Source organism: Nycticebus coucang, chromosome 11 (assembly GCF_027406575.1).
Source record: "Nycticebus coucang isolate mNycCou1 chromosome 11, mNycCou1.pri, whole genome shotgun sequence".
In the NCBI taxonomy this organism is placed as follows: domain Eukaryota; kingdom Metazoa; phylum Chordata; class Mammalia; order Primates; family Lorisidae; genus Nycticebus; species Nycticebus coucang.
This window is the reverse complement of record NC_069790.1, coordinates 21,701,913-21,724,625: the sequence shown is the minus strand read 5'-3', so window position 1 is coordinate 21,724,625 and position 22,713 is coordinate 21,701,913. Positions and strand designations below refer to the sequence as shown.

The window sequence follows — 22,713 nt, the reverse complement described above, 5'->3', positions numbered from 1 at the left end:
GTTATTTTAATTTTTATGAATATTGGGTGTTATGTTTATTGTCTTTCTTTGCCTGTTTTCTTCTTTACCTCACATTTATACCAAAATAAATTATTTGAAAATGCTGAAATAAATAAAATGTGGCATGCTTTCTTAGTTTTGTATACTATAATAAAATATTTATAAGTTGAAAATAATTATATTTGTTTTTCTGTTCACTATACATGAACTAATCTATGGAATTAAGTCATCTTGTTATCTCAAGTATCCAAAATACATATAAGGGAATTATAAAAAAACTCCAAGATGACTAATTTAAAGTTGATGCACATGAAAATACTATAGATCTGGCATATTTAGTATCTATCAAATAGAGGAAAAGATTGTTTATCTTTGCAGTTGGCAATAGTATCTTCAAGAAAGATATTTACCACTTTTTACCATTCTTCAAAGCATTATTGTTGGGTAGGCTGTATTGAAGAAGAGGATTTATAAAAAATGACTTACCTCATCTAAAACCAAAAATAAATGAGGACATAAAAATATGTTATTACAAAAGATGGTGCTTATAGAAATAAAGACTATGTCTGATAAGCTACAGGGCCATCAAGATGAAAAGGCCTTTGCTTCATTCAAGATCTAGGATCTGAAAATCTCATTTGATAAATCTAACTGGATTTTCTTTTCTGATTATGTTTAACCCTCAAATTTCATTATATACCATAGTAATTTTAATTTTACTTGGATAATAAAAGAAAAACCACTGGATTCTAAAGGCAGATTAATAACCTATTGAACTTAGACTGAGAATTAATCAGTGGAAAATACTTATCTGTTTGGGTAAATGCATTTCAAGAGATTCAAAACATTACAAAATAAGCTATTTTTTAAAATATTTTAAATTGAAATGAGAAAAAGTTATCAAAAGCTATTAAAGATCTTTCCTAAGGGCTAGTTAAGAAAAGACCACCTTAATAGACACATGGTTACAAATTTCCTCACAGAGGTAAAAAGTCTGTGACCACTATTAGGTTCTTCAAGAAGTGTCATTTCAGAGCCTACATTATTCTACTCTAAGTGGTGTAAAGAGTTTGAGCTGGTACACCCTGGTACTACAGAAAATCTGAAGCAATCACCTAGCTGGATTAAAAAATGAAACCTTACTCTTGATTTCTTAAATTCATTGTTCTTTTACATACATTTTTCTTTAAGATTCTAAGATGGGCATTTGTTTATACAGCATGGAATGATTTATAAGTTTTATAAGGCTGACGTTCAATAAAAAACAAGTAATCTACTTTTAGTAATTGGAAAACCTGTAAATAATTTTTATTTTCTTATTTTTAAGCATCCCTTATTAAAGCTTGTGATTTTTATTACTGTAAATAAGCGAAAATGTGATTGTTTTGACACACTTCATTGCACCACAGTGTAATTGATAGTATCAGTCTCAATTAACCTTCAATACTCTGTACATACTATTTTGAAAGACTGTGGTGAAATAAGGCCTTGCATCCTTGAGCAAGATGCTACATAAGGGAGGGTTAGCTGCATTGGATGGGTCTTCCACATCCCAGATTTCAAGCATACTGCAACCAGGCCTAAAAAAGATAGACACATATATGTATAAAAATGTATTCATATCTACAGAGACATAAATTATAAAGTATCTCCTAGATTTTCAGAGATGGATTATTTAATAAATTAAACAATTTAAAATATTTCAAATAAAGTAAATTCAACATTTACAAAAAAAATTAAGTATATTGCGCGTTTTTGTCTCACTTAACCAAATAAGGAGACATCCCACTAATAAAGGCTCAACATACTTTCATAAATATATACTTAAAAGCACATTTTCAAAATGAAATATAAATAATTACAGGGTATCCCAAAGGTTGTCCGTAAAATTGCCATACATAGGGAAAATTTATTTAGAAATTTTACATACGGGTTCATGAGAAATTTAGGTCTGTTGTTTCCTTTTATTGTAATGTTTGTCTGGTGTTGGTATTGGGATAATATTGGCTTTATAGAATACGTTGGGAAGTAATCCCTCCTTTTTAAATTTTCTGGAGTAGTTTGTAAAATTGAAATTATTTCCAGCAAAGATATCTAAAGTTTTCTTTGTGAAAAGAATATTTTTACTGTAAATTCAATTTTATTATTAGATATAATTCACAGAAGGTCATAGATATAATATGTTCTATTTTTTTTAAGGGAACTATAGTAGTTGGCATCTTTCAAGGAGTTTGTACATTTTCATCTATTTTGCCCTACTTAGTGGAGTAAAGTTATTTATAACATTAATAATACTCCTTAATGATGTTTTAAATTTATTTAGATACTTTAGTGACAAAACTGTTCTGAGAAACTTAATTATGATATGAAACTTAATTATGATTTCTTGGTGTAGTTTTCTTCATGCTTATACTTGGGGTTTGTAATCTTTTTGGATCTATGGGTAGAGTTTTCATAAACTTTGGAAAAATTTATACCATTGTTACTTCAAATATATACTGTATGTCCCTCATTATGGGGATTCCAATTATATGTATGTTAAAATCACTTGAAGTCCCCCCAGATCATTGATGTTCTCTGGATTTTTTTCCTTCTTTCTCTATATACTTCATCTGGCATGGTTACTAGTGGTACATCCTTAAGCTCATAAATCTTTTCTTATTCCACATCTAATGTGTCATTAATTCTAGCCAGTTAATTCTTAGCCTTAAAAGTTTTCCTCAGGAGGTGTTAGATTTGGGTCTTTTTTATGTTTTCCATGTGTCTCCTTAATTTTTTAGACATACGGAATGTAGTTATTTTAGTTGTTTTAATGTTCTTGTTTTCTAACATCTGTTCCAGTTTTGGTTTCCTTTTGATTCGTTGATTTTTCTCCACATTATGGAGATATGTCCCTGCTATTTTCATAACTAATATTCACTGAGTGAATACAGGACATTGTGAATCTTAACATGTTTGTTACTGAATACTTTTGTGTTTTTCTCAATATCCTAGAGCTTTATTCTATAATGCAGTTAATTTAATTGGAAATTGTTTGGGCCTTTTGGGTACTGCTTTTTAAGATTTATGAGTGGGACCAGAGAACTATTTAATCTAGGGCTAATTACTCTCCACTATCACTAAGGCAAGATCCTTCTTAATGCTATATCCAATGTCTCAGGAATTCTGGGGTTTGTGAGTCTATATGAGTGCTGAACCTCTTCCCTTTGATCACCTTGATTCTTTCTATAGCCCTAGTTTCCTCAGATGCATGGACTGATAATTACTCTACTGAATTCTCAAAAGGGAAACCTCACAGATCTCTGGAGATCTTTTTCTTTCTATCCTCTGTATTCTTCTGTCTTGCTAACCCTTTCTTTCTTAGTATCCCCAAACTTGCAGAAGATCACAAGAATTTCTATGTTTATCCTAGTTATTTCACAGTTTTAGCTCTTCTGTTTAGGTCTATGACCTGCTTAAAAAAAAAAAAATAGAAAGATTTGAGATAAAGGTGTTTGTGTGTGTGTATTTATGCATGTGAAAGTCCAATAATTCTAGTATACTTTGTTGAAAAAAATTCTGCATTCTCTAATAATTACCTAGGCGTCTTTGCTGAAAATCAGCTGACCATACGTTTGTGTCTATTTTTTAAGTGTCTTCTTTGTTTTAGCCATCTATCTTTATGGCAGTGCTACACTGTCTTGTTTATCATAGCTTTATCATAAGTCTTAATAACCTTTTCCATTGTTCTGTAAAATTGTTTGGCTATTCTTCTAGGTCCTTTGCATTTCCATATACATTTAGAATCAACTGGTCATTTTCAACAATACTACTACTGGGATACCAATGGACCAATATGGAGAGAGCTGTCATATTAAAAATGCTCTTTTAATCAAGGAACTGAATTTTTCAATAATGTTCTTTAGTTTTTGGTATACAAGGCTTGTTCAGGTTTCATGGATGTATTCCTAACATTTGAAATGAGTTGATTTTTAATTTCATTTTCCATCTTTTTCACTGCGGATATAAAGAAGTATTATTGGTTTTTGAATAGTCATCTTCTCTACTGTGATACTGATACACTTATTAGTTTTATCAGCTTTTAAATAAACTCATTATAATTTACATGAACATGTTAGTTGCAAATAAATTCAGTTTTTCTTCTAGGCTTTTAATATGAATTCCTTTTATTTCTTTTTCTTGACTTATTACATTGGTTATGACTCCTGCACAATGTTTTATAGAAATAGAGAGCAAAGATATCATTGCTTTGGTCCCAATGACTGGCAGAAAAAATTTAGTCCTTCATGAAATGCGATGTTAGTTGTAGGTTTTTTCACAGACATGACTTATCACATTGAATATGTTCCCTTCTATTTCCCATTTGCTTAGTTTTTTCATGAATGGGTACTCAAATTTATCAAATATTGTTTTCATACCTATTGAGATAGATTTTCTCTGTATTAAAATTAATATGGTAAATTTGAACCATTTTGTATTTCTGAAATAAAGCCCGCTGGTGTTGATAGGTTATTCTTTTTAAGTATTGCTGAACTCAATTTACTAATTGTTTGTTAAAAATTTTCCCATCCTGTCCACAAGAGATAAATGTCTGTAGTTTTCTTGTGAAATCTTCTCTGCTATAGTATCAGGAAAATACAAACTTCAGGAAATGAGTAGGGAAATGATATTGCTTGCCCCATTTTTCTAAAATTTTCTATACAGTTACAATAATTTCTTCATTAAATGTTTGATAGAATTCATCATTGAAAATACCTGGGCTTTCTGAAGCTTTCTTTGTGGGAAAGATTTTACTTTTGAATTCAATTCATTTAGTAAGTAAGATATTCCATTTTCTTGGGTAGTTTTGGTAGTTCAAGAAATTTTTCTATTTCCAAGTTGTCATATTCATGGCAAAAATTTAATTGTAATATTTCCTTTTTTTTTTCTTTCTTTTTTTTTTTTAGAGACAGAGTCTCACTTTGTCGCCCTCAGTAGAGTGCTGTGGCATCACAGCAACCTCCAGCTCTTGGGCTTAGACAATTCTCTTGCCTCAGCCTTCTGAGTAGCTGGGACTACAGGTGCCCACCACAACGCCCCACTATTTATTGTTGCAGTTTGGCTGGGGCTGGGTTCGAACCCGCCATCCTCCGTATATGGGGCTGGCACCCTACCCACTGAGCCACAGGCGCCACCCAATATTTCCTTATTCTTTCTAATGTCTATATAATTCCTTCTTGTATTCCTGATGTTGGTATTTCATGCATTTCCTCTGTTTTTGTTGATTAATTAGAGACTCATTAATTTTATTAATCTTTTCAAAGAACCAGCTTTTATTTTCATCAATTTCTTATTGTTTTCCTGCTTTCTCCAAAGGATTTCCACTCTGTAATAGCCTGCCCTCTATTTAGTTTGGGTTTACTTTTTTTTTTTTTTTTTTGCAGTTTTTGGCCAGGGCTGTTTTTGAACCCTCCACCTCTGGCATATGGGGCTGACGCCCTACTCCTTTGAGCCACAGGCGCTGCCCTGGGTTTACTTTTATTTTTTATTTTTTTTTCTTTTCTTTATTTTGAGACAGAGTCTCACTCTGTAGCCCTGGGTAGAGTGCTGTGGCATCATAGCTTACAGAAATCTCAAACTCTTAGGCTTGAGCAATCGTCTTGCCTCAACCTCCCAAATAGCTGGAACTGCAGGTGCCAGCCACAATGCCCAGCTATTTTTTCTATTTTTAGTAGAGACAGAGTCTCACTCTTATTCAGGGTAGGTCTTGAACTCCTGAGCTTGAGCAATCCACCCACCGTGGCCTACTTTTTCTTTAATTTACTACGTTCTTAAGATAAAAGCCTAGATAGCTGATTTAATATCTTGTTTTCTAATATAAACAAAGCTATAAATTTCTTGCTAAGTACTACTTTGGTTGTATCTCATAAATTTTGATATGCTGTGGTTTCAACTTCACTCAGCTAAAATATTTGGTAATTTCCCTCTGGTTTTATTTCTGACCCATGGGTTTTAAAGCATATTGTTTAATCTTCAACTATTTGGGCATTTTTCCATATAACTTTCTGTTGTTGATTTCAAATTTAATTCCATTTTTTGTCAGAAAATATAATTGATATGATTTCAACAGTTTTAAATGCATTGAGATTTGTGTCATCACGTATACATGTTGCATTGGCACTTGAAAAGAATAAAAAGTATATGTATCTACTGTTTTCAGCCAGAACTTTATATAAATTTCATTTGGGTTATGTTGGTTGATAGTATTGTTCCAATGTTCCATATCCCTGTGAATTTTCTGTGAGGTTTTACTGGTATTATCTACTGAGAAAATTATTGAAATCTCTAGTTATAATTTTATTGGTCTATTTTTACTTTCGAGTTCTTTCAGTTTTTGCTTCATATACTCTGGAATTTTCTTTTAAGTTCGTATGCATTCAAATTATCACATCTACCTGTTGTACTGAACTATTCAGCATTATAAAATGTGACTCGTTGCCTCTAGTATTACCCCTTCTCTTAACATCTACTTTTTGACATTAATAACATCAGCTTGAGTCATGTGTTTACTCATAAGGTGTATCTTTTCCTTTCTTTTTTCTTCCATCAATACATCTCTTGCAAGCAATCCTGGCTTTTGCTTTTTTATTCAGTCTGCCAATATCAGTCTTTTATTTGGAGTGTTAGTCTCAATTCATATTTGTAATACTGATGTGGTTTGATTTAGGCTTGCTATTATGCTCTTTTTTAAAAATAAAAATATTCTTGAGACATTTGGAGATCCACATGAAGAAGTAATACAAAGAGACCTTATATCGTCTTTTGATAATTTCCCAAATATCTTGAAAATTTGTATAAAATCACTCCCAGGTTATTTATATTGATAGAATTGAGATATAAAACATTTTTTGTCACCACAAGGACCTCTTATGTTGTCACCCCATGTAGTCACACCCACTTTCCTCATATTCCCATACCACTTCAACCCTTAGCAGCCACTAATCATTCCTCGTTCATACAATTTTGTCATTTGATGACAGTTATATAAATGGAATCACATAGTGTGTTGTCTTTGGGGATTATCTTCCTTTCATTCAAATAATTTTCTAAATCTAAAGATTTATCTAATGTTCTTGTGTGTACCAATAGTTTGATCCTTTTTATTGCTCAGTGATATTCCATGTTATGGATGTATCATCATTAACCATTTACCTCATGAAAAATATCTGAATTGTTTCAGGTTTCAGATGCTATAGATAAAGCTGCTATAGATATTTGTCTACAAATTTTGTGTGAATATAACTTTACATTTTTCTGGGATGAATGGGCAGAAGTACAATTGCTGGGTCTTATGTTATTTACATGTTTAGTTATTTTCCATTTCTTTCTGGTTGACACACAATACTACTACATATTTATAGGGTAGAGTGCTATTTTGATAAATGTATATGATATGTATATATGTAGATAGATCAAATTAGGGTAATTAGGATATCCACCACCTCAAGCATTTATAGTTTCTTTTCTTTCTTTCTTTCTTTCTTTCTTTTTTTTTTTTTTTGAGACAGAGCCTCAAGTTGTTGCCCTGGGTAGAGTGCTGTGGCATCACAGCACACAGCAACCTCCAACTCCTGGGCTTAAGCGATTCTCCTGCCTCAGCCTCCCAAGTAGCTGGGACTATATGTGCCCACCACAACGCCCAGCTATTTTTTGGTTGTAGTTGTCATTGTTGTTGGGCAGGGCTGGGCTGGATTTGAACCCACCAGCTCTGGTGTATGTGGCTGGTGCCTTAACTGCTTGAGCTACAGGTGCCGAGCCCATAGTTTCTTTACATTAGGTAAATTCACAATCCTTTCTTCTAGCTTTTTGAACATACATGATACATTATTAACTGTATTTGCCCTACAGTGCTATAGAACTCTAGAACTTATTCCTCTTAACTAGCTTTAATTTTGTACCCCTTAACCAACTGCTCCTTATCCTACCTACCCTACTCCACTTTCCAACCTTTAATAACCATGAATTTGTACCTTGTACTGCTACGAACTCAATTTCTTTTCGCTCCCATGCATGAGTGGGAAGATGTGGTATTTATCTTTCTATGCCTGGATTATTTCATTTAACATAATGACCTTCAGGCTCACTCAGGTCCAGGCTTGCCATTATGCTCTTTTGTTTTTAATCTATTGATTGATTGATGGATTGATTCTCTGCTTCTTGGCTCTTTGGTTCTTCCATGTTAAGCAACCATTTTTTAGTATATCATTCAATTCATCTATTTTTTGTTTTTGCCTTTCTTTAAGTGGTTGCTCTAGGGATTACAAAAGGCATCTTCAACATATCACCATTTATTTACCATTAAAATTGAATTAGTTCCAGTAAATCATACATTTTTATTTCCATTTACTCCATTTTGTGCTATTATTGGCATTGTATATTCATAACATGAACTCAAAAATATCATCTTTGCTTTAATACTGTATCTTGTAAAGATTTCCAAAGAAGAAAATTATATAGTTATTCATATCCATACATTTACCCTTTCAAGTGCATTTCAGTATTTTCTGTATATATTAGTTACCATTTAGTATCATTTCTCAACAATTTATAGGCCTTCCAGTTTATCTTGAAATATAGGTCTTTAAGCAACAAGTTATCTTTGATTTTATTGATCTCAAAATCTCTTTATTGGCCTTCATTTTAAAAAGATAATTTCATTAAATACAGTATTCTTGATTATTTTCCTTCAGCACTTTGAATTATCATCCCTATGCTTGCTGACCTCCGCTGTTTCTGATGAGAAGTCAGATATTTATATAGTGTATCACTTTTTTTCTCGTTATTTCAAGGTTTTCCTTTACCTTTACAACTAGTTTGAGTATGACATGCCTTGCTGCAGTTTTCTTTGGGTTTATTCAAACTGCATTTGTTGAACTTAGTGGATCTTTAAATTGATGGCTTTTATCAAACTTAAGAAATTTTTGGCCATTTCTTCAAATATTTTTTTCTCTCACTTTTTTCTTTCATTCTATCTAGTACTAAAATTACACATGCATTGAACTACTTAATGATGTTACACAGGCCTGCAACTTTGGCTAATTTTTTTTAATCCTTTTGGTCCCTGGTTGTTTTTTGTTTTGTTTTCTTGGTTTTTTTATTGGTTGCTTTTTCTCATCCTACCTTTAAATTCACAGAATTTTCTGTTTTCATCTCAAATCTATTATTGAGTACATTTAAAGAGTTTTCATTTCATTTACTATACTTTTCAGCTCTTAGGGTTGCCAATGAAGAGGCTGTTTCTATTTCTCTGTTGAGATTCTACAGCTCTTCATTCATTGATGCATGTTTCCTTTTATTTTTGAACATATTTTTCTTAAATCTTTGAATAGATTTATAATAGTGTCTTTGCTGCTAAATCTAACATCTGAGCCTACTTGAATCAGTTTCTACTAACACATTTTTCAGAGTATTTTCCCCCTTTTTTTCCAAGTTGGATAACTTTTGCTTTAAAGTTGTGACAAAGTAGATAATACATTGAGCAACTGTGGACTCTATTTTGCTCTTTTAATTGTCAATTTGTTGCTGTTGTTTTAGCAGGCAATTAACTTGCCTGAATCTCCTGTCATGTGCAGCAGCTGGTATATCTGCTTATAAGTCTAAACAAAGGCTTCAAATGATCTATTAAATATCCTAGAATTTTATGATTTTTAGAGAGTCAAAGTTTAGAAATTAAAATTTTTTATTATAAATATTTTTTCATCTCATTTGAATTATGTGAAACTTTTTCTCTGAAGTCTTACACATCCAAGACTTCTTGTAGCAGAATGCTACTATCTCAGTCTATTAAAAATTCAAATCAGTATTTCAGACATCTAATAAAAACTGTCATAAAAATTTGAAAAAATATGTAAAAAGCAAAATTTGAGGTGCTGAATTAAAATAAAATGCTTACTAAAATATACTATATATTTTTTGGAATTAGGTTCCACTTAAAAAATAGTATAAGTTTTCTTCTCTAGATGAAGTAATTTTAACTAAAATGCTAGGATAATATTTTAAATTTTAATTGAATTTAAATTTAAAGAAATCTTAAAGATCAAAATTACTGTAATAAAGTGAAACATCTGTTGCTTAAAAATATACCATATTAAATAGCATAGGAGTAATACTCACTTAGTTCTTACAACACACCATGCCTCTTCTAAAACATAATAATTCACATGTAACTCCATCAATTTATCTCTCACTTCTTGTGCGGACTTCCGACTATATGCAGAATAAACTACTTTTGTCCGGGCCCTTTAAATTGAAATAAGAAGTCAAAAGTTTTTAAAATACAATAGACTAAAAAAACATTTTTTTGTCTTTTTTAATGAAATCATAGCTGTGTACATTAATGCATTTATTAAAATCTCAATACCCACTGGAAGGAACATTTATATGTTCTGAAATAGCATACATTATTTGAGGAACAGCACTTATACAGTCCTACTTATATTTTGAATGTGCTGAAATTTAGAGCAGTTTTAATTTTGCATATACTGCTTGTGTATAAAGTAGTCTAGAGTTGTCCTGGGTAATAGAATTGTATCATATAATTGTATCATATAATTATGTAACACATAATTGTAACACAATTGTATCATATAATTGTAACACAATTGTATCATATAATTCACAAAATTATTATGGAATATATTCTGATAGAGACTGAATGTAAACATAGATTTCAATAGGTAATTCATCCACAGAAGCTCTAAGAAACACATGAAACAACATTGAGGTAATGGGCATGCATCTATGGTATCAGAACAGCTAGAAAAAGCAGCTCAACAGAATCTTGAGAAATAGACATATCTACACCTAATTATGGTACAACAGATGATTTGGCTCAAGAATTCTAATGAAATCCTGAATTAATTACCATTTGTGCATTATATGTTACTTAGGATTTCAAGTATAATGGGATGCCTAATCACCAGAACCAGAGATAAAACGTAAAATAATTTAAAAATTTACCTCTAATAATAAGCCAAAAGTCCATTAATGGGAAAAGAGTACCCTGACAATTACTGGAACAATCAAAACAATATTTTAAAACCTTCTATATAAGGTAAACAACATTTAATTTTATTTTTTTCTATGTTTTTAGTAGAGGTGGAGTCCTGCTTGCTTAGGCTGGTCATGAACTCCTAAGCTCAAACAATCCTCCTGCTTCGGCCTCCCAGATTGCTAGGATTACAGGCGTAAGCCACTGTGCCCATCCAGGAATCAAAGTCTTTTTTGAAACTAGAGTTCAAATAATCAACTAGCAAAATACTCTAAATCTTTATAAAAACATGTAGCATAGGGGTGGCGCCTGTGGCTCAGAGGAGTAGGATGCCAACCCCATATACCAGAGGTGATGGGTTCAAACCCAGCTTTGGCCAAAAATTGCAAAAACAAACAAACAAAACAACAACAAAAAAAACCCAACCATGTACCATAGCAAATCTCATGTACTTTTTCTACTTGTTAAAAAAGGCTAGCCATTGGCCACCAGTAAGATCTAGAAATGGTTTCTTAAAAGAGAGGGCATTGGCAAATGATAGCTGTGAGTCAAATCCATCCTATCTCCTCCTTTTAGTACTTCGGAATTTTACTGAAATATATACACACTCACAAGCCATAAATATGTCATGTATTTTTCATGTTGAGACTAACTGGCTTTTACTTTTTGCAGTTTTCAGAAGTTTATGAAGCCTGATTCAGAGGCAACAGGTACATACTGTCATTTCTGGATGCTTATTATAATTTTTTTAACTTCCAGCACGAATATGAGGACAAGCACATGTGTGTACCCACATGCACATGTGTGTCTAAAATTCCTCCCAGTTCCTAAGAACCAGTAGTAAGTAGCAAGTAAGTCTGGTTGAATAATCAGTCAGCTGCCAACCTCAAGTCTGCATCCTCATAATGTGGGTGATTCACGATGGGATGAAGTGTAGACAGCTTGATACTTGCCATTGTAGGCATGGCACCTGCGAAAACAGCATCTACAAAACACGATTATACTCCTCAATAAAATGTTTTCAATAAAACCAAAAGTTAAAATTATTTATAATATTTGAATCCAAATTTAGAAAGATGAAGCATATTTAAACAACCATTGACATCATTCTTTTTATTCCCTCAATATTTATTCATTGTCTAGTACAATAATAGCTAACTTTTGTTAAATGTTATTTTGGTACTAGAAACTGCTCATTATTTTTACAAGTATTAAACAAATCAACTTGTATTTCTAAGATGTAGAAATCTAAGATGTAGGCTCTCTGTTCTTGTTTTGCAGATGTGACTGCACAGTCAGGGCAGTTAAGTGACTTGCCCAAGACTACACAGCTGGGCAATGTCAGAGCCCACCCTTTCTGCTCCATTCCTACAGCTCCTGCCACACAGAGCACTAAGCTAACGGCCAGGACTGCAGAGACACACAGGGCTATAAGAAGTGTACAATTTCATATTGTGTCTCAATAAAATACTAGAACTGAGAGACTACAATTAAGGGTGAGCCTTGAGGTAAATTGTTCAAATGATTTTCAGAATGTCAACTGTAGTCCTGTGGATGTGGCACACAAAAGCACTGTTTTCTTCCCTTAGATCATCTTCAAATAGTCCTGATTAACTTCTCTTAATTTCCATTTGACTTTATACATTCCATCAAATAATTTCATGCTTGCAACAGTACTTTTTTGGAGTAATAGCATGTATAATATAAATTTCATCATAACTAAAGATTTACCAAAGTCTATTATCTGACTTCAGTTTCATCTCTTGAATTACCAAAAGACCAAAACTTTACTTCCTGGCACTATTGTATAATAAATGATGATGGTTATTATCATTTTTAACCAGCACAAAAAATCAGTAATAAAAATAAAACATGTTATTCAGATCTGCTGTAAATAACTGAACATTTACTTTCAAATATAACTAACCAGCATAAATACAACTCAGAATGAAAATCTCTTTATAAGCTTTAAATCTGAGTATTTGTAAGTCAACAGAAGTAGAAATGTATATTTATTATTGCAAGATTTAATAATTAATGATGATAAACTGTTAGGCTACAGAAGACGATTTTGCTCCCCAGGGGCCACTATCAACTTTTGGAGACATTTTTATCTCCAGAATTGAGGGGTTGGGTGAAGAGACAATATTGGCATCTGGTAGGTAGATGCCAGGGATATGCTATACACAGGAAAGCCCCTTTTGTCAACAGGGCTAAGCTTCAGAAATCCTGGGAAACAGAGACCCAAAACCTGGGTCAGGGTCATCCAGAAGAATCTAGGCATGCCTGTCCAGCAAGAGCTGGGACCACTGAGAAGATTCCATCTATGGCAGAGAGCCCCCCGCCCCCCTCCCCACACACACCTTCTTTTCTTTAGGCAGTGAGATAAATGATCACAACAGGGAACAAGACAAGATATTTTTCTATTGAACATACTAAAGTTTTCAGTTAATCTACTGCATGGATTAGAAAAAGACATCCCAAAAAAAAAACTAAAAAAAAAAAAAAAAAGAAAGAAGAAGACATCTCCTCTGGCTTGACGGAGCCCCATTGGTACATAGCTTGATGAATGGATTTCAGCTCCCATGTGTCCTTACAACTGCTTACCTTTGTGCAGTGTATAAACCCATACATGGTGGACCTAAGTGTAAGCACAAGTCCCATTCATACCTTAAAACTTCATGTAATTTTTAATGAACATGTGGTAACCATTAGAAAACTTGCAGTAAGTCGAATTTTTAGAAAAGAATAAAACATATTGATAAGATCAGGGAAGAGGCAGCTAAAAATGAGAGAAGGGTTACATGTTTATTTTAGAAGAATAAGTTTCTAAACATTGGCTTTCTATGCCAGGAACCCAAGACAAACACTGGAACAAAGAAAGAAGAAAAGATTGAAAGAGTATGGAGAGCTTGAGGAAAACAGCTGTAACTGGAGAAAGGCGAAAGAAAAGAATGGAGTGCCTATCTTGAGCTCCTACAGGTGACAGTCAGTTGGGATTAATTTGAAATTTCCTATTAAAATGGCCTGACAGTTTAATGCGGCACTGTCACCCCATCCTTTGAAAGCCATGGATACAATGTCTGAGCTGAAGCTTATAAAGATTTGTCTTAATGATGGTTAATTAATAAAATAGTGACTATCACAAAAGAGATGAAAGGAAACCAACTCAAGGAAGCACAGAGAAGAAGTTGTATCAGAGAAAGTTACCCAAGTATCAAAAATAGTGTAGGACAAGATTATGGATTTATTATGCTCCATTATACAAAATATTTCATAATATAATTATTCTCTACAAAGGTATTTACAAATGAGATATCTATTTGCTTGAGGTAGTTCCTGAGGATATGCTAAAAATAATATTTTGGAGTAGTTCAAAGTAGGATGTATACTCATCCCTCTGAGATCATTTGGTGAAGAAAACAGAATATATAAGATTTTAACTCTTCTGCATGTGGCTATAACAGAGTCACAGGACATAGCACTGACTAAAGTGATAAGAAGCGTGCTGTTTAAGTCAAAAACAGTGTTCTTCTCCAGTGGTCTGTCACAAGGTGTGAAATTTTGTTGTTAAAAATGTCTGTCATTATTACAGTTAAATAATGCTCTATGAGAGTTATAGCACATAAAGAAAATCATTAATCCTTGGTATTAATCAAAAAATTTTTGACCATTATCTAGGAGATGTTTAAAGGGGACACAAAATTCCTTTTGGAGGGGTTTGAGTGGTCACTGCAACTGGGATGCTCAAAATCTGTAAGAGTATGAATGACTATGTATTTGTAACTCATAAATACACACAAACACATGTATATTAAATAACTTCTAACATATACAAATGTGTATGTTTGTGTGTGTGTGTGTGTATAAAGCTAACTACATGTATAACTAAATAACTACATACCTGATCTAGTATTGTATCTGATCCACTGTATAAGTTCTTCCTGAGGCAAATTATTAAATTCTCCTATTATGCTCCATTGATTATGGAGGTTTGTACAACCTTGTATTGACATCACTGTTAGGATGCCAAAGATAACATTCTCAAAACGAACTCTGCAATAAAGCCAGCCAAAGAGCTGAAATGACAGAAATCATTTATTTATAAATTTTATACAAAGAGTGCCATAGGACCAATAATAAATTCTCACCTTGCTCTTAAATCAAGGTCAGCATACAAACATACAAAATTATTGTGTTTAAAAACAACAAACATGTTGAAATTAGACTCAGGTAATAATGGAGCTTTCTGTCAAAATAATTCTCTGAAAAGAATTAAGCAAAGACTAGAATATCCAATCTTTCCAGCACTGATCTACTATCAGCGATTAAGATTAGTGATTTGCAACTGTGAAACATCCTGGAATGAAATCCTTTAACATTGCACTGCCTTCTATGGAAATTTTGAATAACTGGAGAAATCCTATTAGCATTGTCAGGGATATTCCTCTCAGAAAAACAGGTGTTATGATATTTTAAGACAATATACTTCTGTTTCCAGAAATAGCTTAGTCCTAAACTTTTAGTTAATTTATCTAGCTAGTTTGTATGTTAGATACAAAGTACAGTAATAGAATCCCAAGATTTCTTAGGGATTCTCAGAGTCAAAAAGAACTAAAGTAGAGCAATGACTCTGCATTTACTCTGTCCAGGTAAGTATTTGAGGGTACTTTGGTGAGCCAGCAGACTCTTCCAACAGACCTGAGCTCCAGAAGATTATGTTTGTGGCTTGGTCGCTGATAAAAGGCAAAGTGTGGCTCATTGCTTGTCACAAAAATATGTAAAAATCTTAATTTTCAAAGCTACTTGAAACTGCTTTTCCTACTCCATAGTGAATCATGGACTACATTTTTATATCATTACATTAGTTCAGTTAAAAACAGTATTTTATGTGAATTTCTCATCAAAGCCATGGTAACCATATTACAGCTGCTACAATTATCACAATGCAGTTATACAAGAACGAATTCCTTACCCGTTGAGAACAAATCAGGGAAGCCATAATGCACATATGTGGTGTCAAAAACAGCTTCAGCCTCATAATTAAAACTGCCAGGGCAGTAAATGCTAACAACTGCAATGTGTGAAAAGCCAGCTATAAAAACACAAAGAAAACACATCTTAAAAATAATAAATATAAAATAAAATATATCGAAACTACTATTATATTTATTAGTGCAAGTACCTTCTAACTTAGTAAAAACTCTATTAATATTTATCCTTTCATTTAAGAAGGTGTACTGAATGGTTTCTATATTCCAGGTACTGGTCTGGGTGCTCAGATGCAACAGAGAGCAATTTCTGCCCTTGTGAAGCTTACATTTTGGCATATTCAGTAAGTAGAGAAAGATAATAAATAGACATTGCAATTGTATCACCATTACATAATATTAGAACATGATCAGTGCAATGGGCAAGAAAATGGAGCAGGGAAAGGAGTCAGAAAGTGCAGAAGGTGGTGGTAAGGGTGGGGAGAACCGTCAAGGCAGGAGTCCACTGAGCAGGTGACATTGAGCACTTGCCCAAAGTGAGAGGTGATCCATGGGGACAGAAACCTAGGCATGGAATGTTCACAAAGGTACCTGTCATTCATTTAATGACAGAAATCACAGCAGAAAATAAACTAGATTAAAATAGTGGGATTACATAAATAGTTGTAGTAATTGGTAGGATATCCCATTATGATCAAAGTGGGGTTCCACTGAGTAAAGATTTTAAACAAAACTTTTATAAGGATACATTCATAACATATCTTCAATTTTTCACTAAAAAAGTGGACAATGAATAGGGCAAATAATTAATTCAATAAAAAGTAAATGGCAACTAAATACACATATTTGTGTTCTAACTCACTAATAGTAAAACAAATTAAGGGTTAAAGATAGTGAGATATTTTCATCTATCAAACTGAAAAAATTAAATTAATACTGATTGTTAGAGAAATGCAATGAAACAAACACTGAAATAATAAATCGATGTACTTTTATAATTTAACAAAAGTTAAATTTAATAAGAGTTTAGAAAAGAGTCAATCCCTTTCACTTAAATTTCTATTCTAAGAATTATTTAAGAGAATAATTAAAACATAAAGATGTTCTCATTTTTAACAGCAAAAACAGGAAACAATCTAAGTGACCAATATAGAGGAATAAGTAACTAAATTATTTCATATCCATGGATATATTGCCACTAATAATTACATATTAAAGTATTATTTAGTGGCATAGAAAAGTTCTCAGGGTATAAAACCCTATACACAGAGATTGATATTAATTCTGTGAAAAAACATCAGTGTATATGTATGCATGGGGAGGCTGAAAAGGCTAAGAAAACATATCAATATTATATTTATTAATTTAAAAATACCAATTTTTCTGCATTTAAAAAAGCTTTACACATCATATTTTAATCAGAAATATAAGTATGTATATTTGAAACAGAATGGTAAAAACTCTACCCAGATCTCTTTTATTTCATTTTTAAAATAAGGATGCTTAAAAACAGAATTTCTTAATTTTTTTATAATTCTTAGACACAATGTTTGGATGAGGAACATTTATTTCAAAATCAATCCTCATTTTTCTTTAGTCAAACTCATCAAACAAAATCATGGACATATTGTAGAAGGAACAAAAAGACATATCACATTTCAAACCCAAACGGTCTTCTTGTTTAGAATCACTCGATAATATAGACTGGTAGATTATTTTGGCGATCTATTTTAATCACCTACCCCCAAATAGGCATCTCTTCTATAAATCTATGGACCAGATATTCACTCTTACCTAAAGAGGAATATATCATAGGACTATGTACTGCAATTCTGGATAGTTGTAAATGTTAGAAAAAAATTCCTAAAGCTAAGAAAGTATGTTTCTGTTACTTCCACAGAAGTGTGTAAAATTAGTCAAAACCCAATTATGTATGAAAGTCCTATATTACTTAAATATGTAATTATGACTCAGTACCTTCAAAGCTTTCTATTTTTAGGCTAAATATTCATAAAACTTCACTTATTAGGTCTGTGTTGTACCAATTCTGGTTTTCCTTCTCTGGACATAGTAGAGATTGTACAGATTGTCTTAAAATGTGGCATCTAGAAATAGGGTTTGATGTACATGGTCTAATCAGTACAAGTACACATCTTATTTCTCCCAATATCCTTTCTTTGCTTATTTTGTACTACAGAATGACAGTGTTATTCTCTTTCATATTCTATTCACTTCTACCTCAGCAACAACTTCTCACATGATCATCATTAAGTCCAAAGTAGCAATCTGTCTTGCCTTTTTTCTGTTATCTAAGGGTTAAAAGGACCCTATTTTCATTTAGAGACTTGAAAAAGCCTGACCATTTCCCTACCTTTCCTGCAAGTTTCTGTTTGATTTTGTCTTTTTGTGGTTGGATGACAGACTAGCAGCTATTACAAATGGTATAAATTAAATTTGTTTTTCTTTATTTTATTTTTATTGTTTGGGATTCATTGAGGGTACAAGAAACCAGATTACACTGATTGCATTTGTTAAAGTCCCTTTTACAATCGTGTCTTGCACCCAAAAGGTGTGGCACACACCAAGACCCTACCCCCCTCTCTCCTTCCCTCTCTCTGCTCTTCCTTTACCCCACCCCTTCCTCCTTCTTTCTCTCTCTCCTCTCCCCTTCCCTCAACCCCACCGTGTTTTAATTGTTCTCATATCAAAATTGAGTACATAGGATTCATGCTTCTCCATTCTTGTGATGCTTTGCTAAGAAAAATGTGTTCCACTTCCATCCAGGTTAACATAAAGTCTCCATTTTTTTAATGGCTGAATAATATTCCATGGTGTACATATACCACAGCTTGTTAATCTACTCCTGGGTTGGTGGCCATTTAGGCTGTTTTCACATTTTGGCAATTGTAAACTTAGCTGCAATAAACAGTCTAGTGCAAGTATCCTTATGATAAAACGATTTTTTTTACTTCTGGGTAGACGCCCAGTAATGAGATTATAGGATCAAATGGGAGGTCTAGCCCAGGTTCTCCAGACTTCCCTCCAAAAAGATTGTATTAGTTTGCAGTCCCACCAGCAGTGTAAAAGTGTTCCCTTCTCTCCATATCCACACTAGCATCTGCAGTTTTGAGATTTTGTGATGTGGGCCATTCTCACTGGGGTTAGATGGTATCTCAGGGTGGTTTTGATTTGCATTTCTCTGATAATTAGGGATGATGAGCATTTTTCCATGTTTGTTAGCCATTTATCTGTCTTCCTTAGAGAAGGTTCTATTCATGTCTCTCGCCCACTGATATATGAGTAGGCTTTTTTTCATGTTGATTAATTTGAGTTCTCTATAGATCCTAGTTATCAAGCTTTTGTCTGATACAAAATATGCAAATAGCCTTTCCCATTGTGCAGGTTGTCTATTTGCTTTGGTTGTTGTCTCCTTAGCTGTACATAAGCTTTTCAGTTTAAGTCCCATTTGTTTATTTTTGTTGTTGCAATTGCCATGGCAACCTTTTTTTTTTTACAGTAATACTAGATTTTATTTTTTTAATTAATTAATTTATTTTTATCGTTAAATCATAGCTGTGTACATTAGTGCAATCAAGGGGTAAAATGTGCTGGTTTCATATACAATCTAAAATATTCTCATCGAACGTAGCCTTCATGGCATTTTCTTAGTTACTGTATGTAGGCATTTGTATTCTGCATTTAGTAAGTTTCGCCTATACAAATTCTAAGATGCACCGTAGGTGTGGCCCCACCCATTACCCTCATACCACCATAACCACCCCCCTCCCTTCCCCTTCCTTGGTCCTTTACCCATAGTCTTGTGCTATAGTTGGGTTATAGCCTTCATGTGAAAGCTATAATTTAGCTTCATAGTAGAGCTGAGTATATTGGATACGTTTTCCAGTCCTGAGATACTTTGCTAAGAAGAATATGTTGCAGCTCCATCCATGTAAACATGAAAGAGGTAAAGTCTCCATCTTTCTTTAAGGCTGCATAATATTCCATGGTATACACATACCACAATTTGCTAGTCCATTTGTGGGTCGATGGGCACTTGGGCTTCTTCCATGACTTAGCAATTATGAATTGGGCTGCAGTAAACATTCTGGTACAGATGTCTTTGTTATATTGTGATTTTTGGTCTTCTGGGTATAAACCTAGTAAAGAAATTATAGGATCAAATGGCAGGTCTGTTTTTAGGTCTCTAAGTATTCTCCAAACATCCTTCCAGAAGGAACATATTAGTGTGCATTCCCACCAGCAGTGTAGAAGTGTGCCCTTTTCTCCACATCCATGCCAACATCTCTGCTTTTGGGGTTTTGTTATGTGGGCTACTCTTACTGGGGTTAGGTGATATCTCAAAGTAGTTTTGATTTGCATTTCTCTGATGATTAAGGATGATGAGCTTTTTTTCATGTGTTTGTAGATGGTGCGTCTGTCTTCTTTAGAGAAGTTTCTCTTCAAGTCCCTTGCCCACCCTGAGATGGGATCACGTGTTCTTTTCTTGCTAATATGTTTGAGTTCTCTGTGGATTCTGGTGATTAGACCTTTATCGGAGGTATAACCTGCAAATATTTTCTCCCATTCTGAGGGCAGTCTGCTTGCTTTACTTACTATGTTCTTGGCTTTGCAGAAGCTTTTTAGTTTGATCAGGTCTCAGAAATGTATTTTGATATGACTTCAATTGCCTGGGGAGTCCTCCTCATAAAATATTCACCCAGGCCGATTCCTTCAAGAGTTTTCTCTGCACTTTCTTTAAGTATTTTTATAGTTTCATGTCTTAAGTTTAAATCTTTTACCCAGTGAGAGTCTAACCTAGTTAATGGTGAAAGGTATGGGTCCAGTTTCAATCTTCTACAGGTTGCCAGCCAGTTTACACAGCACCATTTGTTAAATAGGGAATCTTTTCCCCACTGAATGTTTTTAATTGGCTTGTCAAAGATCAAAGAATGGTAAGTAGCTGGATTCATCTCTTGGTTCTCTATTCTGTTCCAAACATCTACTTCTCTGTTTTTGTGCCAGTACCATGCTGTTTTGATCACTATCAATTTATAGTACAGTCTCAGGTCTGGTAGCGTGATTCCTCCTGCTTTGTTTTTATTGCTGAGTAATGTTTTGGCTATTCGAGGATTTTTCTGATTCCATATAAAACGAATTATTATTTTTTCAAGATTTCTAAAATATGACAATGGAGCTTTAATAGGAATTGCATTAAAATTATATATTGCTTTGGGTAGTATAGACATTTTAACAATGTTGATTCTTCCCAGCCATGAGCATGGTATGTTTTTCCATTTGTTAACATCTTCAGCTATTTCTTTTCTTAAAGTTTCATAGTTCTCTTTGTAGAGATCTTTCATGTCCTTTGTTAGGTATACTCCCAAATATTTCATCTTCTTTGGCACTACTGTGAAAGGAATAGAGTCCTTGACTGTTATTTCGGCTTGGTTATTGTTGGTATATATAAAGGGTACAGATTTATGGGTGTTGATTTTGTAGCCTGAGACATTGCTGTATTCCTTGATCACTTCTAAAAGTTTTGTAGTAGAGTCCCTAGTGTTTTCCAGATATATGATCATATCATCTGCGAAGAGTGAAAGTTTGATCTCTTCTGATGCTATGTGGATACCCTTGATTGCCTTCTCTTACCTAATTGCAATGGCTAAAACTTCCATTACAATGTTAAAGAGCAATGGAGACAATGGGCAACCTTACCTGGTTCCTGATCTAAGTGGAAATGATTTCAATTTAACTCCATTCAATACAATATTGGCTGTGGGTTTGGTGTAGATGGCCTCTATTAGTTTAAGAAATGTCCCTTCTACCAATTTTCTTAAGTGTTCTGATCATGAAGGAATGCTGGATATTATCAAAAGCTTTTTATGCGTCAATTTAGAGAATCATATGGACTTTATTTTTTAGTTTGTTTATGTGCTGAATTACATTTATAGATTTATGTATATTGAACCAGCCTTGAGACCCTGGGATAAATCCCACTTGGTAATGGTGTATAATTTTTTTGATGTGTTTCTGGATTCTGTTTGTTAGGATCTTATTGAGTATTTTAGCCTCAATATTTATTAGTGATATTGGTGTATAATTTTCTTTTCTTTTTGGGCCTTTCCCTGGTTTGGGGATCAAGGTGATGTTTGCTTTGTAGAATGTGTTGGGTAATATTCCTTCTTTTTCTATGTTTTGGAAGAGGTTTAGTAATATAGGTACTAGTTCTTTAAAGGTTTTGTAGAATTCTGACGTAAAGCCATCTGATCCTGGGATTTTCTTTTTAGGGAGATTTTGTATAGTTGATGCTATTTTAGAACTTGATTTAGGCCTGTTCAACATTTCCACTTCATTCTGGCTAAGTCTTGGTAGGTGGCATACTTCCAGGTATTGGTCGATTTCTTTCAGATTTTCATATTTCTGAGAGTAGAGCTTCTTGTAGTATTCGTTAAGGATTTTTTGAATTTCTGAGGGGTCTGTTGTTATTTCATCTTTACCATTTCTGATTGATGAAATTAGAGATTTTACTCTTTTCCTGGTTAGGTTGGCCAAAGGTTCATCAATTTCATTGATCTTTTCAAAAAACCCAACCTTTGGATTTATTGATCTGTTGTATATTTCTTTTATTTTTAATTTCATTTAATTCTGCTCTGATTTTGGTTATTTCTTTTCTTCTGCTGGGTTTGGAGTTGG

The 22,713-nt window shown here is 33.3% G+C and overlaps 1 protein-coding gene across 1 annotated transcript in view; it reads right to left on the bottom strand.

The window, feature by feature from the left end:
* Positions 1 to 1,155: 1,155 nt before the first annotated feature.
* Positions 1,156 to 22,713, bottom strand: part of DPY19L2 (dpy-19 like 2) — a 200,074-nt gene continuing 178,516 nt past the window's right edge. Inside the window, exons 18-22 of the mRNA XM_053609456.1 lie at positions 16,005 to 16,124; positions 14,934 to 15,108; positions 11,915 to 12,014; positions 10,153 to 10,278; positions 1,156 to 1,580 (exon numbers count right to left, since the gene is read on the bottom strand). Of these exons, the coding sequence (XP_053465431.1) occupies positions 1,430 to 1,580; positions 10,153 to 10,278; positions 11,915 to 12,014; positions 14,934 to 15,108; positions 16,005 to 16,124 (672 nt within the window). The 3' untranslated portion in view covers positions 1,156 to 1,429. The remainder of the gene's footprint in view (positions 1,581 to 10,152; positions 10,279 to 11,914; positions 12,015 to 14,933; positions 15,109 to 16,004; positions 16,125 to 22,713) is intronic.